The 23,063-nt window shown below is 43.8% G+C and overlaps 1 protein-coding gene across 3 annotated transcripts in view; it reads right to left on the reverse strand.

Moving 5' to 3' along the window:
* Positions 1-23,063, reverse strand: part of TXNL4B (thioredoxin like 4B) — an 89,251-nt gene that overhangs the window by 7,793 nt on the left and 58,395 nt on the right. For 2 of the 3 annotated variants that reach the window (XR_010131374.1, XM_055366460.2), the window contains exon 4: positions 14,351-14,460. Coding sequence is in view for 2 of the 3 variants with exons in the window: in XM_055366460.2 (XP_055222435.1) it covers positions 14,351-14,460 (110 nt within the window). In the remaining variant the exon portion in view is untranslated. Of the gene's footprint in view, positions 1-10,776; positions 12,523-14,350; positions 14,461-23,063 lie in introns of those variants that run through there. The other variant, XM_063699738.1, reaches the window with a different exon arrangement.

The following is a 23,063-nucleotide window of genomic DNA, read 5'->3' on the forward strand; positions in this document are numbered from 1 at the left end:
GACGTTTAAGCCCCAAATCACCAGTCTCTTCATTGGCTGGTTCCAGGTGGTTGTCAGTTGGGACCTGGTGGTCTGCTGGTGGTCAGTTCGGGAATTTCCAGGTACGGTTGTTTTCAGGCACTGTTCTTTGACTTGGTTGCAGAAAAACAGATTTTGCAACACTTTCCAAGGACACAGTGTTACCACTCCCTCACCCTGCCATGGCCTCTTGGTTCTGCTTTTAACTTCTGAGCCTCAGGGAGTCCATCTTGTCTGTCAACTGGGGTCATAACTCGTCATTTTCCCCCTTTTGGTAGAAACTTGCCATAGGCAGCACTGATGACCAATTTATGCTCTATCACATATTGTTGCCAGCATGGTGTGGCTACCTGCCCTGGGACCATCTAGTCCCCCGGTGGGACTTATGTGGCTAAGAAACTTATGACAATTGAACAACTTGGGCCAAGCAGAGTGTAAAGTGGGCAGACACCTACTAGATATATATATATTTTTTGAGACTGAGTTTCACACTTGTTGCACAAGCTGGAGTGCAATGGTGTGATCTCGGCTCACTGCAACCTCCGCCTCCCAGATTCAAGTGATTCTCCTGCCTCAACCTCCAGAGTAGCTGGGATTACAGGAGCCTGCCACCATGTCTGGCTAATTATTATATTTTTAGTAGAGACAGGTTTTCACCATGTTGGCCAGGCTGGTCTCAAACTCCTGACCTCAGGTGATCCACCTGCCTCGGCCTCCCAAAGTGCTGGGATTACAGGCATATCTAGTAGTTTTATTTATATATATTAACTATAATTTTAACTCTTAGTAGCCCTAATTTCTAGTGGAAAACTTAGGAAGTGCCATTGAATTATTTTATATCAGTATTTGTAGATGAAAACCATTTTGTTTCCTCAATTTTTTATTAACAGATCAAAATATATTGTTTTCTATACCATATAGGTGACTTAGACATTCTATGATTACCTATTATTTAACATAGCATGATTTTAAGATTTTTAAATTAATAATTTGAAATGACGACACAGGTACCCTTCCTAATGTTTTTTTCTGTTGTCTGCCATCTCAAGTGTCCATGTGGCACCCAAGGACAGCTATGAAGGGCAGGCCTTGTTGGGGTCCCAAATTTACATACCAAGTATAGAGCTCAGGACAGGACAGAGTTGTGAAGATAATGCCTGGAGAATCCAACCCATCCCAGCATGGCAAGGAGGCAAAACTGGGCCAGGGAGGATGGGGCCATATTGGGCTTGGTTCTGCCTTAAGCTGGTGGTCAGGAACTGAGGACATGTCCCCAGGTCCCACCATGGCCAGCCTGTCCAGACCCTAGACTCCAGATGCTCAAAACCGAAAAGAAGCTGACAGTAAGATATGTCCAAGGCTTCGGGGAGCCCAACAGCCAACCCTCACAACTTTACCTCACAGACAAAACAAGCAACAGTTTTATGACCTTAAAACATCTACAGGCTGGGCGCAGTGGCTCACACCTGTAATCCCAGTACTTTGGGAGGCCAGGGTGGGCGGATCACAAGGTCACGAGATTGAGACCATCCTGGCCAACATGGTGAAACCCCGTCTCTACTAAAAATACAAAAATTAGCTGGCCGTGGTGGCATGTGCCTGTAGTCCCAGCTACTCGGGAGGCTGAGGCAGAAGAATCGCTTGAACCAGGGAGTTGGAGGTTGTGGTGAGCTGAGATCGCACCACTGCACTCCAGTCTGGGTGACTGAGTGAGACTCCGTCTCAACAAAAACAAAAACAAAAACAAAAACAAAAGCAAAAACAAAACCATCTACAGAAATTAACTAAATCTGTCTGACCAGTACATTCAGGCAAGAAGTCTGAGTCAAATTTAATACGGACAATTCTGAAGACATTTAATTTTATTTTGCCAACAATTTAAACCAGTTTTATTTACCAGAGATTACTAGAGTCACATGAGCTAAAAAGCATTTGAGTTAGTTTCTATTGTTCTGATACAGTATTTTGATTTAAGCACTTACTTTTTCATTAAGCCAACTAATTAGAGCTCTTTCATATATTTTGGTAGTGAAATATCACATACACATGACACATATAAACATACAGACAGAAGAAGATTTTATAGCTTTACAAGATTCTTCATTTGCCAGTTTTCAAATAGTTTTTCTCCCCCCTGCAGACAGACTATCAAGCTCTAAGCAGTTGTTAGCTAGGCAACCTGAAATTTGTACTCTCCAAGACAGGACTTCTTTGGTAAAAATTTACATTTCAAAGACACAGAACTTAGATATAAACACCATTATTTGCCAAGACAAAAAGGGGTAGGTAAAAGCCCAGTCAAGACAAGCTTTCCAGGAAAAGTGTCTTAAACAAATTTAAGGTTTGTTATGTAAACTTTAGGACATCTTCCTTGTTGGAAAGTTTCTAGTGGTTTAAGTGCGGGGATGCAGATGCCCTTACAAATGGAGATTTTTTATATATGTAAATTTATTTTACAAAGAATTTCAAAATAGCCAGCTAAATTCCAGAAAATATTTTGGAGACCAATCTAATTAGACTGGTCTTTTTAAATTAGGCTGTTTCTTGATTAGATTATTGAGCCCTTTAACAGGGTAAAAGCAGCCTTTTCTATGCTTGGACTTAGGAAGTCTATTTTTACCTGAGGACCTATCTCTTATAAACACTTTAGTTAGCTTGTTTTTTCTTTTGAACCAAAGGTACCTTTTCAAATAGTTTACCAAAAGCAATAACCCTTAACCAAGGTTATGACTCGGTTAGTCAAAGATGAACCAGGCATCTCCAAGAGGTGCAAAGCAGTCCTCACAAGATCCAGAACTACCCCAAAGTCAGCTCAAAGATAAAAAGTCTTTTTAGCCACAAATGGAATACAACTTATACTTCTAACTGGCCATATTTTCTAGGATCTCAGCTTCTCAGCTGAGCACCTATGCATAAAGGCCCAAAGGCCCCATATGCCCCATAGAAGGAAAAAGACGGGAAATCAAATCATGTTTTAGGTTACGTTTTTGCTCTTTAATTTTGTCAAGAGAATTTCCAAGGCTAGCCATGACACTCCTAAGCGTCCATGGAAGGAAAAAGGATCAATAACAAATGGGTACCCAAAAAAGGTCAGTAGTCAAACAATTTAAAACAAATGGGATTGCTTCCCTGACTCGGAATTGAACCTGGGCTACAGCCACAAGAGCCCAGAATCTCAGCCACTAGACCACAGAGTGGAGGGCTTTTTGTAAATCCTACAGGGGATCAAAAGCAGGCAGTCTGAGCATAAAAATTATTTTAACTTTGTTTTAGATCATGTTTTTGCTCTTTAATTTTGTCAAGAGAATTTCTAAGGCTAGCCATGAAACGATTAAGTGTCTTTATATTTTAACTTAATCTTTTTATAAATACAAAGAAAGCATTTGTTTAGAATGAGAGATCTCTAAGATATTTTTAAAATTTAGGAGGGTAATTTAAAGGATCTGTTTTCTGGCCATTGACAGAATTTTCAATGATGTACTCATTTCACTAATGGCACAATCCAGTAGCCTCTTCACGGAAAGTCCAGAATGTTATTTTCCAGGTGTAGAGAAAGTTTTGTTTTTTGTTTTTTTTAAACCAGTTAAGAAACAGATGTTTCCTGGAAAGGGTATAGAAGAGGCAATGCCAAATATCCCCCTACGCAAAAAAGTTCACTCCCAGGAATAGGCTAAGTTGGCAAAAGACTCTTGTTGCCACAGATGGTTAAGGATGACGGTGTTTGTGCATATGCTGCCTCCAGCAACCTATAATTCTGTGGGGGGTCGCTAGTCACGGACCTCTCAATCTGTGACACTGGGCAGACCCTCCTGGAATTGGACTTTCCCAGGACTAACCAGGCAACAAGGGTTGAGATGAGAGAAGCCCCACAGCGACTTCTTCTTTTCTTTCTTTTTTTTTTTGAGACGGAGTCTCGCTCTGTCGCCCAGGCTGGAGTGCAGTGGCGTGATCTCGGCTCACTGCAACCTCCGCCTCCCGGGTTCCAGCGATTCTCCTGCCTCAGCCTCCCAGGTAGCTGGGACTACAGGCACATGCCACCACACTCAGCTAATTTTTTGTACTTTTAGTAGAGACAGGGTTTCACTATGTTGGCCAGGCTGGTCTCAAACTCCTGACCTCGTGATCTGCCCGCCTTAGCCTCCCAAAGTGCTGGGATTACAGGCATGAGCCACTGCGCCCGGCCCCCACAGTGACTTCTTAAGACAAACCCCTCCAAGAACTTGACATGTTCAGAACAAAATGTGTGTTGAAGCCAGGCACTGCAGCTCATACCTGTAATCCCAGCACTTTGGGAGGCCAAGGTGGGAGAACTGCTTGAGCCCAGTAAGGCAGGAGAATAGGGTCTGGAGATAGGGAGCATAAGGCCAATTCATGCTGACTTCCTAGAACTAAATCAAATGGAAACACTTCAGCTATGACAGGAAATACCCTCTCCATTTACATAGGGCATACACTGAGTAAATTACTTTCTAACTTTACTTCATCCTCTTCATTTACATAGGACATACACCAAGTAATCAATGGAAACCCCTAGAGGGTATTGAAACCCCAGAAAATTCTATAATGGGGCTCTTGAGCCCCTGTGCTCAGGCCCGCTCCCACCCTGTGGAGTGTACCTTCATTTTCAAAAAACCTCTGCTTTTGTTGCTTCATTCTTTCCTTGCTCTGTTTGTGCATTTTGTCCAATTCTTTGTTTAAGACTCCAAGAACCTGGACACCTTCAACCGGTAACACCAGGAGTTCAGGACCAACCTGGGCAACACAGTGAGACTCTGTTGCTTTTTTAAATGTGTGTACTTTTATTGGGACAGAAAAGAGACCTTGTCTCTATAAAAAATTTCAAAACTGGCCAGGTGTGGTGGCAACCACCTGTAGTCCCAGCTACTCAGGAGGCTGAGGTGAGAGGACTGCTTGAGACCTGGAGGTTGAGGCTGCAGTAAGCCATGATTGTGCCACTGCCCTCCAGCCTGAGCGGCAGAGCAAGACCCTGTCTCACTAAAAGTATGTTGATCGGAACCACAAACTGAGCAGTCTGCAGGGCTGGGTTGAATAAGCGGGCTTCTAGCGGTTTAGCCTTGTGTTCTACCCCTCTTGGTGACAGAACGACACAGAAAGATGAAGACAAAGGAAAACACTATTTCAGTCAGTTAAAGGGATCAAACAATAAGAATATGCATACCAAAAACTACCAAAAAGCACACCAGAGTTCTACACCCAAAACTAGTCACACAAATCCTTTTCTCCCTGAATAAGTCAGTTCTCTGCTGCTAACAAAGACATACCTGAGTCTGGGTGCAGTGGCTCACCCCTGTAATCCCAGCTCTCAGGGAGGCAAGAGGTGGGAGGACAGCTTGAGCCCAGGAGTTTGAGACCTGCCTGGGCGATAGAGCGAGACCCCGTTCTCCAGAAAAAGGAAAAAAAAAAAAAAGACAAAAAAGCATAACAAAGACATACGTGAGACTGGGTAATTTATAAAGAAAAGACATTTAATGGACTCACAGTTTCACATGGCTGGGAAGGCCTCACAATCATGGTGGAAGATGAAGGAAGCGCAAAGGGATGTCATACATGGCAGCAGGCAAGAGAGAGCGTGTGCAGTGGAACTCCCCTTTATAAAACCATCAGATCTTGTGAGACTTATTCACTATCAGGAGAACAGCATGGGAAAAATCTGCCCCCATGATTCAATTACCTCCCACTGGGTTCCTCCCATGACACATGGGGATTACTACAATTCAAGGTGAGAGTTTTGTGGAAACACAGAGCCAAACCATATCACTCCCATTAATTGAGATTATGTAGAGGAGATAAACGGTTATTTTTTTCCTGTCTGCTCAACTGGGTTTCACAGGAAGACAGGCTGGGAGCCTGACTGTTGAGGAATTCTTACCCTTTTGCCCGTTGTCAAGCCCTGGGTTCCCTTCACTGTGGCTTCTAGAAGAGCTGAGTGGCTTTGGTGAGCCTGCCCACAGCACCAAAACTGTAGGGTCCAAGGGAAAGCTTCCCCTTTGCCTTCTGAAAGTTCACTGAAAAATCACCTCACAAAGGAGTTGAGCAAGAGAAATGGCATACAGTTATCCACGTGCACACAGGGGATAACCCCAGAGTGATTACCCCCTTCCTGAGAAACAAAAAGTCTCAAGGAAAAACTCACCACTTCATCGAGGAGTGAGAATATCTAGCTGAACAGAACTCAGGACTGGAATTATGTGGGAAGTCTGAGACTCAGGAGAAATGCAGCCAGTTGTCTGCAATCTTGGAGGAGCTGGAGGGGCTCAAAGGGCTTTTGCTGGTACCCTCAGGGTCCCTGGCAATATTCCAGGCAAAGAGAGTGGTGGTGAGACGGAAAAAATGGAGGTGGAATGCAAGTGGAGGAGCAGGGAGATACAGGGCTCTCTGTTTTAGAGACATTGGTTAATTGTTCCGGTTAGTCTCCTTTAAAAATTTAGAGACTGCCAATTGCGTTTGGAGCTTTCAAAAATGCTGATTAAAGGAAAGCCTCTTAGTATTTTTGAGAAATCCAGACTCCTCTTTGTTCTAATTGTGTGCATAGTTTAACTTAGATGCATCCCTCAGGTCGATCTTGTCTGGGGGCAAAATCTGACAATACCAATCCTTGGTAGTGATTAGTAATGTCCATGAAGGAGGAGCACTAGTGGAGGACTTAGGGGTATATCAGGAAAATGGCCCATTCCATCCAGGGGTGGGGCAGGAGGGCACCAGGGGGTGTGCTATTGACCCCAGACTCACTGGGGGTATAGGGTGGAAGTACAGACATTGGAGTCAGCCTTGTAAGATTTACCTAACCTCCCTGAGGCCCTGTTTTCTCAACTGTAAAAACAGTGGTTTGGAGGGTTCAATGATATGCTAATAGCAATTTTTTTTAAATTAATTAATTAATTAATTTTTTTGAGATGGAGTCTTACTCTGTTTCCTAGGCTGGAGTGCAGGCAGTGGCGCGATCTCAGCTCACTGCAACCTCTGCCTCCCGAGTTCCAGCGATTCTCCCACCTCAGCCTCCAGAGTAGCTAGGACTACAGGCGCTCGCCACCACGCCCAGCTAATTTTTTGTATTTTTAGTAGAGATGGGGTTTTACCATGTTGGCCAGGCTGGTCTCCAACTCCTGACCTGAAGTGATCCGCCACCTCGGCCTCTCAAAGTGCTGGGATTACAGGTGTGAGCCACCGCGCCCAGCCTCAACAGCAACTTTTAAAAAGATAAATATTGGCCGGGCATGGTGGCTCACACCTGTAATCCCAGCACTTTGAGAGGCTGAGGTGGGCAGATTACTTGAGGCCAGAATTTTGAGACCAGCCTGGGCAACATGGCGAAACCCCATCTCTACTAAAAATACAAAAATTAGCCGGGCGTGGTGGTGCGCACCTATATCTAGTCCCACCAACTCGGGAGGCTGTGGTAGGAGAATCATTTGAACCTGAAAGGTGGAGGTTGCAGTGAGCCAAGATGGCGCCACTTCACTCCAGCCTGAGCGACAGAGCAAGACTCGGTCTCAAAAAAAATAAAAGGATGCAGGCTGGGCGCAGTGGCTCAAGCCTGTAATCCCAGCACTTTGGGAGGCCAAGGCAGGAGGACTGCTTGAGCTTAGGAGTTTGAGGCCAGCCTGGGCAACATGGCGAAAACCCATCTCTACAAAATATACAAAAATTAGCTGCGCATGGTGGTGCACGCCTGTAATCCCAGCTACTCGGGAGGCTGAGGCAGGAGAATCACTTGAACCCGGGGGGCAGAAGTTTGCAGTGAGCCGAGATTAGGCCATTGCACTCCAGCCTGGGCAACAAGAGCAAGACCCTGTCTCAAAAAAAAAAAAAAAAAAAAAAAAAGGATGCATGTTATGTGCCCATCAGATTATGTACTTATTAGCTGTGGGTGATCATGTAAATTTTGTGTGCCTCAGTTTCCCAATGTGTAAAATGGGAATAAGGACAGCACCGATCTCAGAGGGTTACTACACGGATTAAATGTGAAGTGCTTAGAATAGTGCTTAGCATATTCTAAATTTCTAATAAATGTTAGCTATTATTTTTATATTTCTGATTATCACAAATGGGTCCTGAAAATAGATATTAGTATACCCATAGTTACAGATAAAACAAGGGCTTTGAGAGATTAAATAACTTCCCTAAATCATACGGCCAGGATTCAATAGAACTGGAGCCCCCAGGGTATGAGCATCTCCTCCCAATGCAAGCTGTTGGCAGGAAGTGTAGGTGAACCTCTCCATAGGGCTGCCTGAGTGTTCTCACAACATGGCATCCAGCTCCTCCAGCGTGAGTGATCTAAGAGGGAGCAAGGTGGAAGCTACAGTGCCTTTATGACCTAGTCTTGGAAGTCACACATCATTACTTATGCCACATTCATTCTAATTTATGGAGACAGGGTCTTGCTCTGTCACCTAGGCTGGAGTGCAACGGCATGATCACGGCTCACCGCAACCTCCCAGGCTCAAGCAATCCTCCCACCTCAGCCTCCTGAGTAGCTGGGACTACAGGCATGTGCCACTAGGGCTCCCTAAGTTTTGTATTTTTTGTAGAGATTGGATCTTACTATGTTGCCCAGGCTGGTCTCGAACTCCTGGGTTCCAGTGATCCTCCAGCCTTGGCCTTCCAAAGTGCTAGGATTACAAGCATGAGCTACTGTGCCCAGCCTCATTCTACACATTGGAATAGAGTTGCTAGTTTAAGCAAAACTAAAACAAAAGGATGCCCAGTTAAATTTGAATTTGAGATAAACAATGAATACACTTTTAGTATAAGTCTATCGTCTATCCCATGCAGTATTCAGGACATACTTATTCTAAAATTTATTTGTTGTTTATCTGAACTCAAATTTCATTGGGTATCATATATTTTCTCTGGCAACCCTATGTTAGAAGGAAGTCATTTAGTCCAGCCCACCACTCAAGGGAAGGGCTTCCACTTTTGAAGGGAGGAATGTCCAATAATTTGTGGAGATATTTTTCAGCCACCACAAGCAGGGTTTTGAAAAAGTTCACCTGGTTCTGGGGTCTGTGGATAATTGTATGCGAGCCTAACAGGATGAAACAGTAGTTCAGGGACAAGAAGGTTTTCTTCCAAATGGTCTTGCACATTTTCCAGAAATCACACACATTATCTTATTTGAGCCTCAGACAGCTCTGTGGAGTAGGTGAGGGTGGCAATTACAATCCCCATTTTACAGGCGAGGAAACAGATTAAGGACCTGCTCCAAGGTGATATGGGCAGAAATGGTGGAGGGGGCAACAAATTCCCCTAATCTCAAGTCTGGCATTTGTTCTACTCCACCCAGTCATGTCCTGACAGAGTACTGATGTCTCCACTATATAAGATGTCTTAGATTCATTTTCTGTCTTCTGCCATGTTGTTATCTCACATAAGTGATGGGATTTGTGGATCCTCGCAGCAGTGCTGGGTGATGACAGAAGACTATCGGAGAAGCTGAGGCTGGAGGGCAGCTTTCTCTCCCCACATCCACAAGCTCTGAGATCCATCTTGGCTGAAACCCTGGGCTTCAACCCACTCCTCAGACCCTTTGTGTTGACTGGTTCCAGAATACTGCCAGGAACCTCATTCATTTTCACCAGGAGGCCATCGGCCTCACATGAGAAAGCTGAGGAACAGTCAGCCCAAATAGATAATTACCCTCCTGTAATTTGTGTAATTTGTATTATAAGGAATTTTAGGCTGGGCATGGTGGCTCATGCCTGTAATCTCAGCACTTAGGGAGGCCAAGATGGGCTGATCACTTGAGGCCCGGAGTTCTAGACCAGTCTAGGCAACATGGGGAACCCTGTCTCTACTAAAAAAACAAGTAACAGCCAAGCATGGTGGTGCATGTCTGTAGTCCCAGCTACTCAGGAGGCTGAGGCAGAATTGCTTGAACCTGGGAGGCAGAGGCTACAGTGAGCCAGGATTGTGCCACTGCACTCCAGCCTGGGTGACAGAGCAAGACTCTGTCTCAAAAAAAAGAAAATTTAGATATACAGAAAATCAGAAAGAATAGTATAATAGATATCCATACTCCTTCCACCTACACTCAGTAATTCTTACTATCTTTTCCCTGTTGGCTCTGCCAATCTTTTAACCTATTTTTATTGTGTATTTTGATTCACTCCTAAGTACTTTGTAACCTGCATTATCTAAGTACATGCTCCTATGTAACCATAAGTCTATAATCACACATAAGAGAATTAACCATGATTTGCTAATATCATCTAACACTGAGTTCATGTTCAAATTTCTCCTGTTGTATCCAAAATATCTTCCATATCCAATCAATGCTCATCCATATGCCTCTTTAGTTTCTTTTATTTATTTTATTTTATTTTATTTTATTTATTTTTATTTTTTGAGACGGAGTCTCGCTCTGTTGCCCAGGCTGGAGTGCAGTGGAGCGATCTCGGCTCACTGCAAGCTCCGCCTCCTGCGATCACACCACTCTTCTGCCTCAGCCTCCCGAGTAGCTGGGACTATAGGCGCCTGCCACTACGCCTGGCTAATTTTTTGTATTTTTTAGTAGAAATGGGGTTTCACTGTGTTAGCCAGGATGGTCTCGATCTCCTGACCTCATGATCCACCAGCCTTGGCCTCCCAGAGTGCTGGGATTACAGGCATGAGCCACTGTGCCCGGCCTATTTTTTTTTTTTTTTTTGTGAGGGAGTCTCACTCTGTTGCCCAGGCTGGAGTGCAATGCGCAATCTCTGCTCACTGCAGCCTCCACCTCCTGGGTTCAAGCGATTCTCCTGCCTCAGCTTCCCGAGTAGCTGGGATTACAGGCGGCTGCCACCACACCCGGTTAATTTTTTTTGTATTTTTAGTAGAGACAGGGTTTCACCATGCTGGCCAGCTGGTCTCAAACTCCTGACCTCAGGTGATCCGCCCACCTTGGCCTGCCAAAGTGCTGGGATTACAGGCATTGAGCCACCGCACCCAGCTAGTTTCTTTTAATCTAGAACAGTAACCTCTCATGAGATCAGGCCAGTTATCTTGTAGATGGCTGTTTTAGTCTATTCTCATGCTGCTAATAAAGACATACCTGAGACTGGGTAATTTATAAAGGAAAGAGGTTTAATTGACTCACAGTTCAGCATGGCTGGGGAGTTCTCAGGAAACTTACAATCATGGTGGAAGGGGGAAGCAAACATGTTCCTCTTCACATGGCGGCAGATTGAGAAGTGCAGAGTGAAGGTCGGGGGAAAGCCCCTTATAAAACCATCAGATCTCATGAGAACTCACTATCATGAGAACAGCATGAGGATAACTGCCCCCTGATTCAATTACCTTCCACCAGGTCCCTTCCATGACACGTGGGGATTATGGGAACTACAATTCAAGATAAGATTTTGGTGGGGACACAGCCAAACCATATCAATGGTTCCATGTTCTGGATTCCCAGCATAAAGACATTTCCTGATTTCCAGTATAGTCGGATGTGGTCTGGTGACCAAGTTCTATTCAATGACATATATGTGAAAGTATTGTGTGAAGTTTCTGGAAAGTCTGCTGCTGCCTGGAATATGGGTATGATGGCTGGAGCTCTGGCATCCATTTTAGACCTAAGGATCAGGGTCATTCTGCAGGGATGATGGAGGCAAAAGCTGGAAACAGCTTAATGCTGACACTAATACCAGCTCTGTCTGCCTACTTCCCTACCTCTTTTACTTGAGAAAACAGAACCGTGTGTGTGTGTGTGTGTGTGTGTGTGTGTGTGTGTGTGTGTTTAATTAAAAATTAAAAAAAAATTTTTTAGACGAGGTCTCACTTGCTCTGTCACCCAGGCTGGAGTACACTGGCATGATCATGGCTCACTGCAGCCTCAATCTCCTGGGCTCAAGTGATCCTCCCACCTCAGCCTCCAGAGCATCTGGGACTACAGGTGTGTGCCACCACACCTGGCTAATTTTTGTATTTTTTGTAGGCATGGGGTTTCACTCTGTTGCCCAGGCTGGGACCTTGTGTGCTTTAATCCCTGTTAAGTCACTTAGTCAAATTTAATCCTAGCTAATAAAGAAGCCAGACTGAGGTCTACTATAGTTTTATATTTGCTTGGAAGAGATGTTATGTGCTTACTACTTGGCTAAAACATGTTTCCGGATTTCTCTTTTTCCTCCAGGTACAGATCTCCGGTCCCAACACACCATAAGAACATTCTGAGATGATAATGTTACCTACCCTCTAGTCTGGGCCACCTATGATGTTGAATGAGTCTTGGCAGCCAGGGAAAATTTCTGTAAGAGCCTTGTGGTTAGACACGTAGGAAATAAAGTCACTGTGGCTTGTCACATGCAAGAGGACAGCAGGGGACAGGGCATAGCGCTGTGTGTGCAGGAACAGTGTGGGAATGATCTGGAATTTGTGAAATACCTGGGCAGCAATACAAGGACGAGGCTCCAAAGGGCAGGGCTTCAGGAGAGGAAATGGATAAACACTGCACTTCTTGCATTACTGCCAGCCACAAAGAGGTTTCCTGAGTGCTGAAAACCCCATCTGGAAAGTGTCCCATAGGAAACAAAAGGAGTTAGTGTGTGAAGGTCACTTGGCTGCTGCACCACCTGCCACCCCATTAATCACTTGAGTTGGTGGGTACAGGAACAAAGCTGTGGGCAGAGGGTCAGAACACTTCCTGTCTGCCCCAGGCACATGGAAGACATTCTCCTGAGTAGTAACCTTGGCACTGCCTTGGCTATTTGAGAAGCTGGCCAGTTAGGTATTTCAGTCACTGGGTATTTGAGAAGCTGGCCAGTCTTTTGAGCTTCAACCATTCTCACAGACGTTGAATTTGCAGTTCTTAATGGATCTAGTGACACCTTCCTACCTCAGTAGAGCAAAAAATGTGGATCCCAGGTCTGGGAACCTAAAAGAAATCACTCTGAGTAGGTTAGAATTTCACCTCTATCTGAGACCCTGACAGAATCATTTAAAAATAAAAACACATATATACAAATATCTATACACACATACGTGTGTGTGTGTGAATGGGTTGGCCCACCTTCATGTTCTTTTACTCCCTTGTTCTTTCAAACAATCATTCACTGAGATGCTGAGTTTTCCAGCATCTCTGAGTCTCTCAGAAGAACCGCCTGCCAGCATCCAGTGGATCACATCCTACGACAAGCCCAGCGCCTCTTTAGTGGAAGGGGATTTGCTTTGGGGCTTGGCAAGTTTATGCAAGTCCCTGATTTCTTGCACTGACTGTTGAAAAGCAGAGCTCCATTTAAATTCCATTCCTTCTGGAGATCTGTCCTATGACCAGTGTGCATGGTTCAACTCCTCTCTGCGTCTGGCTGGCACCCAGGGCACTCTTGCCCAAATGCTTTGTCAGGTAGTTTACTTGATCTGTTTCCTAATGTGCTTCCCAGCCATGGTCCACGTGGTTTCAGATTGCTCCAGTGCCCCCAAGGCCAACACAGGGGTCATGCTTGGAGAAAACCTTCAATTCTTTGCAGCCTCAGGCTTCTCCAGCCTTGGGTGCCAGTGCTTTAAGGTCCTCCTTATCCTCTTTGCTGGGCATCACTGCCTCAGTCATGGTTTAAATCTGATACAACATTAAGGTTCTTTATGGGCTTCCATAGCCATGTACAACTGACACCCTTAGCCTGGCTAATGTGGTTAGCTAGCATGTTTGTTATCCCTTCCAGGTAAGAAATGCCTTAACCCAGTGAAAGATCTGTCTCCAAGATGACCCTTAAAAGTGACTCTAATGGTGAGCCCTTGATGCTGATTATGTGAGAGAATCTTTTTTATTTTATTTTTGAGACAGGGTCTTGCTCTGTTGCCCAGGCTGGAGTACAGCGGCGCAATGAGAGCTCACTGCAGCCTCTCCCAGGCTCAAGTGATCCTCCCCACTCAGTCCCCTGAGTAGCTGAAACTATAGGTGCATACCACTATGCCTGGCTAACTTCTTATTTTTTTATTTTTGTAGAGATGGATCTCCCTATGTTGCCCAGGCTCACCTTGAACTCTTGGCTTCAAGCAATCCTCCAGCATGTCCTCCCAAGTGCTGGGATTATAGGCATGAGCCACTGTGCCCAGCACATGTGAGGGAGTCTTGAGAATTCTGTGTAGTTTGTCATGTGGGAGAGGTAGCACCCCAGGGTGGTCAAGGGCTTGGCCTGGGTTTGAATCCTGGCTTCTCTCTTTACTAGCTGTGTTACCTTGAACAAGTTCCTTGTCCTCTCTGTGCCCCATTTATAAAAAACGGGATGATTAGATAATAAAAAGACCCAATGCTTATGGGCTGTTGAAGAATTAAATGAGTAAATACACAGAAAGCACATAGCACAGTGCCTGGCACACAGAACCCTCCCAATGTTACCTGTTATTACTAGGAGTTGACTGGCTTTTCTCCTAAAGTACCTGCAGGGCTGGTTCTGCGGACAGCTTTTATGCTTCTGAGGGCTGGATCTTCTCCACTGCAGACAGAAGCTGACAATACAGGCATTACTTACTCGTGTTACAGTTTTTATTTCTGCCCCTATTCTGAACTCTTTGAAGGCAGAGGCTATGTTTATCCCCCATTCAATTCAACCAACCGGACTGAGCCTCTGTTGTATGCCAGGCATTGCTGGGTATAGAGATAAGGGTGAATGAAAAAACACCGACTTGGTCCTACCTTGTTTCCCGGGACCCATCCCACAAACATGGTAGGTTGAAGAAATTAAGGAAGGTTGATATGAATTCTTTTGAATATAGAGTCAGTTTTTACACTCGTACTAATATCCTCATGCCTTTGACATCTGACCAGTTTCATGCTGGGAAAGGCAGCATTTCTTTGGAAGTTTTGACAGGCTGTGTGGGTTTCCCACCTTGGTTGGCTGTCTTTGCTGACAGGAAGCTGGTCGGAGGATAATATTTGATTTAGCAGCCTGGATCTTGGAAGTTCCTCATTTACAAACTGTCAGGGATGATCCTACTTTTAAGAAGCTCTTAAAAAGCTTAAAATATCAATGTGTATGGTACAAAATATCAATATGTGTGTCTGCCAGTGGCTCAGTTTTGGAGAAGAGAATTGCTGACCGTAAGGCAGTGCAACTGGGAAGCAATGCCTATGTTCCAGTCACCGTGGGACCCTGTAGCCCCTGGTCCTGGTGACTGTGAAAAAAAGGAGAAATTCTAGAAATAGGTGTAATCATGTGAATGTCTTTGTTTAATTTTCTTATCAAGATAAACTGCAATTCTGAACAACATGTGCTGTTCTGAATTCAACAGTCCACTCTCCATTCTGTTTGAAGGTCATGTATACTCCTGGGAAAATCCAGGGTTCTCATTTCATGGCTACTGAGGTATTTATTCCTATACTATTTAAATCAATTAAAAAATATCATTTACAATAACATAAACATCAAATGCTTAAGAATAGATCTAATGAAAGAGGTGCCAGAGGTCTGTATCAGTATGAACAAGGCATTAAAATTAAAGACAGCCTAAATAAATGAAGAGAGATGCTATGTGCATTACTCGAAAGACTCAACAGAGTCAAGATGTCAACTCTCCCCAAAGTGATCTGGAGATTCAATGTAATCCCAGTAAAAATCCCATCGGGACATTTTGTGAGAATTGGAAAGTTGATTTTAAAATTTACATAAAATGGAAAAGACCTAGAATAGTCAAGACAAACTCTGAGAGAAAATAAAGTTGGAACACTTATAATACCAGATAGCAAGATTTAGTATAAAGTTCCCATTATTGGCCAGGTGTGGAGGCTCATGCCTGTGATGCCAGCACTTTAGGAAGCTGAGGTGGGTGGATCACTTGAGCCCAAGAGTTCAAGTCCAGCCTGGTCAACATGGCAAAACCACATCTCTACAACTACAACAACAACAAGTTGGCTGTGCGTGGTTGCACATACCTGTAGTCTCAGTTACCTGTGAGGCTGAGGTGGGAGGATTGTTGGAGACCATTGTTGAGGCTGCAGATTGTGTCCCTGCACTCCCGCCTGGGGGACAGTGAGACCCTGTCTCAAAAAAAGTTCCCATTTGTGAACCCCCAAAATTTGAGACAGGTTTCGGTTAATTTAGAAAGCTTATTTTGCCAAGGTTGAGGATGCACACCCAACACAACCTCAGGAGGTCCTGATACATGTCCAAGGCGGTCAGAGCACAGTTTGGTTTTATACATTTTAGGGAGACCTGAGACATCAATCAACATACGTAAGATGAACACTGGTTCCCTCCGCAGAGGCGGGACAAGTCTCAAAGCCAGGAGGGGGCTTCCAGGTCATAGGTAGATAAGAGACAAATGGTTGCATTCTTTTGAGGTTCTGATGAGCCTCTCCAAAAGAGGCAAAAGGATATGCATTTATCTCAGTGAGCAGAGGGGTGGCATTGAATAGAATGGGAGGCAGGTTTGCCCTAAGCAGTTCTCTGCTTCACTTTTCCCTTTAGCTTAGTGATTCTGGGGGTTTAAGATAGTTTCCTTTCACACATTATTATTTATTTATTTATTTTTTGAGACAGAATCTCGTTCTGTCGCCCAGGCTGGAGTGCAGTGGCACGATCTCAGCTCACTGCAACTTCCGCCTTCCGGGTTCAAGCGATTCCCCTGCCTCAGCCTCCGAGTAGCTGGGACTACAGGCGCCCGCCACCATGCCCAGCTAATTTTTTGTACTTTAGTAGGGATGGGGTTTCACCATGTTGGCCAGAATGGTCTCGATCTCCTGACCTCGTGATCCACCCGCCTCGGCCTCCCAAAATGCTGGGATTACAGGTGTGAGCCACCGCACCCAACCCCCTTTCACACATTATTAAGACAGTATGACAATGGCTCCAGATTAGACAAATAGACTAATGGAAAAGAATAGAGGATTCAGGAGGAGGCCAACACATGTATAATCACCTGATTTATAACAAAGATACCACTGGAATTCAGGGACAAAGGATGGTCATTTTAGCAAATAATACTGGATCGATTGCATGCCTATATGGAAAAAATGAACTTTTCTCTCACATCATATACCAACATTAATTCCAAATGGATCATAGACCTAGATTTGAAAGATAAAACAATACACTTTTAGAAAAACATATAGGAGAATATTGTCACAACCTTGTAGGCAAAAATTTCTTAATCAGAACACAGAAATCACTAACTATGAAATTTAAAAAACTGACAAATTAGGACTTATTTAAGATTAAGAACTTCTGTACTTCTGTTCATCAAAATACAAGATTAAAAGAATTAAAAGACAAACCATGGAATGGGAGAACATGTTTACAATACATTTATCCAAAAAAAGACTAGTATTCAGAATATTTTAGAAAAAGACAACAAATCTACAAGGAGAAGACATACTGTAAAGAGGATATCTAAGTGGTCCAACACAAATCTAAAAAGTGCTCTACATCATTTGATATTGGGGAAATGCAAAATTAAAGCCATTATTATTATTTTTATTTATTTATTTATTTTTTGAGATGGAGTCTTGCTCTTTCACCCAGGCTGGAGTGCAGTGGTGCGATCTCAGTTCACTGCAACCTCTGCCCCCCAGGGTTCAAGCGATTCTCCTGCCTCAGTCTCCTGAGTAGCTGGGACTACAGGCCCATGCCACCACACCCGGCTGATTTTTGTATTTTTAGTAGAGACGGGGTTTCGCTGTGTTGGCCAGGCTGGTCTCGAACTCCTGACCTCAGGTGATCCACCTGCCTTGGCCTCCCAAAGTGCTAGGATTACAGGCGTGAGCCACTGCGCCTGGCCTCCATTATTATATTTTACTACACATATGCAGAATGGCAAAACTTAAAAAGTACTGGCAAGGATGCAGAGCAACTGGAACTTTGATATACTGATGGTAGGAGAGTTTATTGAAAAACTGGTAGAATCTATTAAAGCTAGACATATGCCTACCCTATGACAAAACCAGGTACGTATCCAAGAGAAATGAATGCAGGTAACCACCAAACAATATATGCAAGAATGTTCATAGCAGCTTGGTTTACAGTAGCCCCCGGATGGAATCAATCCACACATCCATCTACAGGAGAATGGATAAATCAATTGTGCTTTAGTCACACAATGGAATACTTCTCAGCAATAAAAAAAGAAACTAATGTGACAACATGGATGTTTCTCACAGACATTATGTTGAAAAAACAAGCCAGAAACCAAGAATGCCTACTATTTGATCCTATTTATACAAAGTTCAGGACCAGGCAAAAGTATTCCATCATGACAGATGTCAGGACAGTGGTTACTTTGGTAGGGGTGGGGTGTGGACTGAGAGGAACCCAAAGGAGTTTTCTGGGGTGCTAGAAATATTTCATACTATAAAGATTCATTGAGATGAACACTTAAGGTTTGGTATTTTTAGTAAATGATGCTGGATCAATTGTACATCCAAATGGAGTAAAATGAGTGTGGTCTCCTTACCTCACTTCCCTGTGTGTATGCAAGCTATTAATAACAGTAAAATTAAAGTACATGTGATACCTCCTTAAGTTAGGAGTATAATATAGCATTTAAGATTTTTTTTTTTTTTTTTTTTTTTTTTTGAGACAGAGTCTCGCTCTGTCACCCAGGCTGGCGTGCAGTGGCGCGATCTTGGCTCACTGCAACCTCCGCCCCCCAGGTTCAAGTGATTCTCCTGCCTCAGCCTCCTGAGTAGCTGGGATTACGGGCGCACGCCATCCCACCTGGCTAATTTTTGTATTTTTAGTAGGATGGGGTTTCACCATGTTGGTCAGCCTGATCTCAAACTCCTGACCTCGTGATCTGCCCGCCACAGCCTCCCAAAGTGCTGGGATTACAGGTGTGAGCCACTGTGCCTGGCCTAAAATGTTTTAAGAGTTTGCTGCAACATGGAAAATGCCTACAACATTGGGTGATGTAGAAAGCAAAAAGTTCCTCTTCAAAATTTCCCTTCTTGTTAAAGAATAAATCATAAGTGTTAGAAATAATAGTTTCTTTTAAAAACTAACTTCTTTAAGCTTCCTTGCTTTGTGCTAATAACTCTTTGTTAAGCCCTATCCTATGTAGTTGTTAAATGTAAGAAAATAAATACATTCTATGTCCCTGTACTTTAACCAAGATATCTGTGCTAGACCTGTGCACAGGCATGTCACAGCTTGCAGCCTATGCCCCTTCCTTATTTGGGAATGTTATTACTTTTCTGAGTCTTTTCATAAGCAACTTCCTCTTTTCCTTTCTTCTCCTCTGCCATTACCTCTTTAGAAAGTTTTAAACCTTTAGCCAACTGGGTGCTGCCTAGACTGTCAGGTCCAGTTCCAGCCAATGGAATCAGGACACAGCAGTAGGGTCTGGATGGGTCAGATATAAATGTTTTGTACCTCCTTTGTTCAAGTGTGCTCTTGTCTTTGTTCCATCTGTGATGGGCACCCTTTCTGCAGAAAGTAAAAATTGCCTTGCTGAGAGAATTAAATTTATGTTCAAGTGCTATTTCTTTATGGCACTGGGGAACAAGCATTTTGCATTTCTAACAGATGAAAAGGTTAGACCAAAAAATCCTATATAAAGAATGATCAAAATTGTGTAAACGTATGCACAGAGAAAATCTGAAAGGAAGTAACACTAAAATGTTAATAGTGGTTATTGGTTGTCTTGAGGTGGTGAAATTATCGGAGACTTATTTCTTATTTTTATTTTTTGGTAGCTTGTAAAATTTCAAGACTTTTGTAATGGCAGAGTAAACTTTTTGTTTTTTTGAGACAGGGTCTCACTGTCACCCAGGCTGAAGTGCAGTGGCATGATCATAGCTCACTACAGCCTCAATTCCCAGGTGCAAGCAATCCTCCCACCTCAGCCTCCAGAGTAGCTGGGACTACAGGCATGTGCCACTGTGCTTGGATAATTTTTTACGTATTTTCTGTAGAGACGGAGTTTTACCATGTTGCCCATTTTATTCCATATGGTCTCCAACTCTTGGGCTCAAGCAATCGACCCGCCTTGGCCTCCCAAAGCACTGGGATTACAGGCATGAGCCACTATGCCTGGCTGGCAGAGTGAACTTTTAAAAATCATATTTTCCTTCTAAAATCAAAACTCTCCCCTTCAAGCTCCTCTGTCAACCGCTGTCCTGGCCTGTTAATATTTCAAGCTTTCCTGCTTTCTATTCTCCCAAGAAAATATATGCCTACTTTCCTTGGTGGAGTCTTCTGACTTGCTATCTCCCATCTTGACTTGTCCAGTGATAGAGAGAAGCCTTTTGGGCTGGATTCTGTTTCTCCTCAAGTTAATGAAAGATGCCCAGGGCAGGAAGGCTGTGTGTGAATGCTCCCCTGTTGCCCAAGACAAGGGGTCAGAGTAGAGTTCAGGGTATGTTCAGAGGAGGAACGTGAATTTTCACGTACCTGGTGAGTAAACAATTGTTCTACAACAGTGGTGAGAAATGTTTCATTTTAGACACCCTAGGAGGGCACCAGTCTGAGGAGGAAGTCTCTCCCTCCATTTCATAGGACCAGCATTCTCCCCACTTCCCTGAGGACCCACAGAGCTGCAGAAATAGAGGCCATCTCTTCCCTCTGTGGAAAAGTAGCAGCAACTGGACAGAAAAGAAAAAAGAAGCCTGGGGCTGTGACATTTGCAAGACTCTAGAGAGAGGACTGTGAGAGGCTGAGATTTGACAGTTTCTGTGGGGAGGGATGATGGACTGGATGAGGTGGGAGGGGGAGGAGGGCATGAGGATGCCATAGGACAGAAGTGCTCCAGGTTTAGTGGAATCCTTCACAGTCTACAGTGCGGGTTCTCTTTGGAAAACGTAGGGTGTAGCTCCCTCCTGGCCATTGAAGGAAAACCTGGGTGGCAAAGCACAGGTAAAGACAAGCTGTGACAGAGGATAGCAGGAACCCAGGGACCTAGGGAGCAAAATTCTAACACCTTCACCCCAGATTCAGCCAGAGCAGCTCCATTTCCATCACTGCACACACCAGTTCTACTGGTTAACATCTGCTACCTATGAGTGTTCCTCACGCTTTGTAGCTTACGACAGTCGTCTTCTATTTAGCTTATGATTCTGTGGGTCAGCAATGTGGGCTGGGCTTAGCTGGAGGTGGTTTTGGTCAGGACCAGTTTCAGCTGATCTTGGCAGGAGCTCACTCATGCATCTGTGGAGGGCTTCTGGAAATTTGGGGCTGGCTGTCTGTCAGCTGGGATGCCTGGGTTCTGCTCTATGGGGACCTTTCATTCTCCAGCAATGGAGGAATAACTTGGGCTCATTCACAGGGTAGCCCCCAGATTCCGGGTGCTGTAAAAGCAGTCAAACCCCAATTCACAAGCATGTTTCAAGACTATCCTTGTTACATCTGCTACTATTTCAACATAGTCACAGAGCCAACCCCAGACTCCAGGGGTGGAGAAATGGGCTCCTACTTATGACTGAAGAGCTGCAGTCTATTGCCTCATACCTGCAGGGCTGGGGAGAAGTTACGGACGCTTGAAATGTAGATTCTCACATCCCCACACAGACCTGTTGGATCCAATTCATGGAAAAGGGGCCTCTCACTATGTCCTTCTGGTGACTCCCTCCTCCTTCATATTTTAAAATATTTTATTTGATACTTATAAAATATTATATGTGACATATATGTGTGGGCATATATGTGTTTTATTAAAAATAAAGCACAACAATATAATGTACATTAATGAACCTACTACCCAGCCCAAAATCTGGGTCATTAACAATTTATTTATATTTACCTAAGTGTCCTTCTCTTATGCCTTCCTCCTACCTCCTCATGAGATGTAACATTTTACATTTTGGGTTTTCCATTCCAACAAGAAATTTAAAAATACAGTTTTGACTCTTTGATATCTATGCCTGAACAACATACTGCTGAGTCTTCTTTCTTTCTCTTTCTTCCTTCCTTTTTCTCCCCTTTTTCTTTCTTTCTTTCCTTCCTTCTTTCTCTTTCTTTTTCTCCAATAAAAATAAGTTTACTTATTTACTTCTTGAATTTTTTATGCTAAAATATTTCTAACATAAAATTTCTGATTTTAACCATTCTGAAGTGTACAATTTGGCAGCATTTATTACACCAGCAATGTTGTGCAACCATCACCACTATCAGTTTCCAAAATTTTTTCATCACCCCAAACAGGAACTCTGTACCCATTAAGCAATCACTTCCCATTTCTTGCTTCTCCCAGCCCCTAGTAAAGTCTAATCTACTTTTGCTTCTATGCATTTGCCTATTCTAGATACTTTATTATAAGTGGAATCAAGTAATATTTGTCCCTTTATGTCTGGCTTCTTTCACTTAGTATGTTTTCAAGGTTTATTCATGTTGTAGCATGTATCAACTTCATTCCTTTTTATACGCGAATAATATTCCATTGTATGTAGATATCACAGTTTGTTGATCCATTTGTCTGTGGATGGACGCTTGGATTGCTTCTACCTTTTGGATATTGTGAAAATGCTGCTATGAACATTGCACATCTCTGAGTCTCTGATTTTAATTCTTCGGGTGTATACCCTGAAGTGGAATTGCTGGGTCAGATGGCAATTCTATGCTTAGCTTTTTGAGGAACGATAAAACTGTTTTCTACAACAACTGCACCATTTTACATTCTTACTAGCAAGGTAATGTACCAGGGTTCTAACTCTTCCACATCCTTGCCAACATTTCTCACACACACACACACACACACAAATTTGTAGCCATCCTAGTAGGTGTGAAGTGGTGTTTCATTGTGGTTTTGATTTGCAAATCTCCCTATTGACATTTTCCAATGGTGTTGAGTGACTTTTTTTTTTTTTTTTTTTTGACGGCGTCTCGCTCTGTTGCCCAGGCTGGAGTGCAGTGGTGCAATCTCGGCTCATTGCAAACTCCGCCTCCCAGGTTCAAGCAATTCTCCTGTCTCAGCCTCCCAGGTTGAAGCAATTGTCCTGTCTCAGCCTCCCAAGTAGTAGCTGGGACTGCAGATGCATGCCACCACGCCTGGCTAATTTTTGCACTTTTAGAAAATATGGGGTTTCATCATATTCGTATTGGTTAGACTGGTCTCGAACTTCCGGCCTCAGGTGATCCACCCACCTCGGCCTCCCAAGGTGCTGGGATTACAGGTGTGAGTCACTC

Source organism: Gorilla gorilla, chromosome 18 (genome assembly GCF_029281585.2).
Source record: "Gorilla gorilla gorilla isolate KB3781 chromosome 18, NHGRI_mGorGor1-v2.1_pri, whole genome shotgun sequence".
Taxonomy (NCBI): Eukaryota; Metazoa; Chordata; class Mammalia; order Primates; family Hominidae; genus Gorilla; species Gorilla gorilla.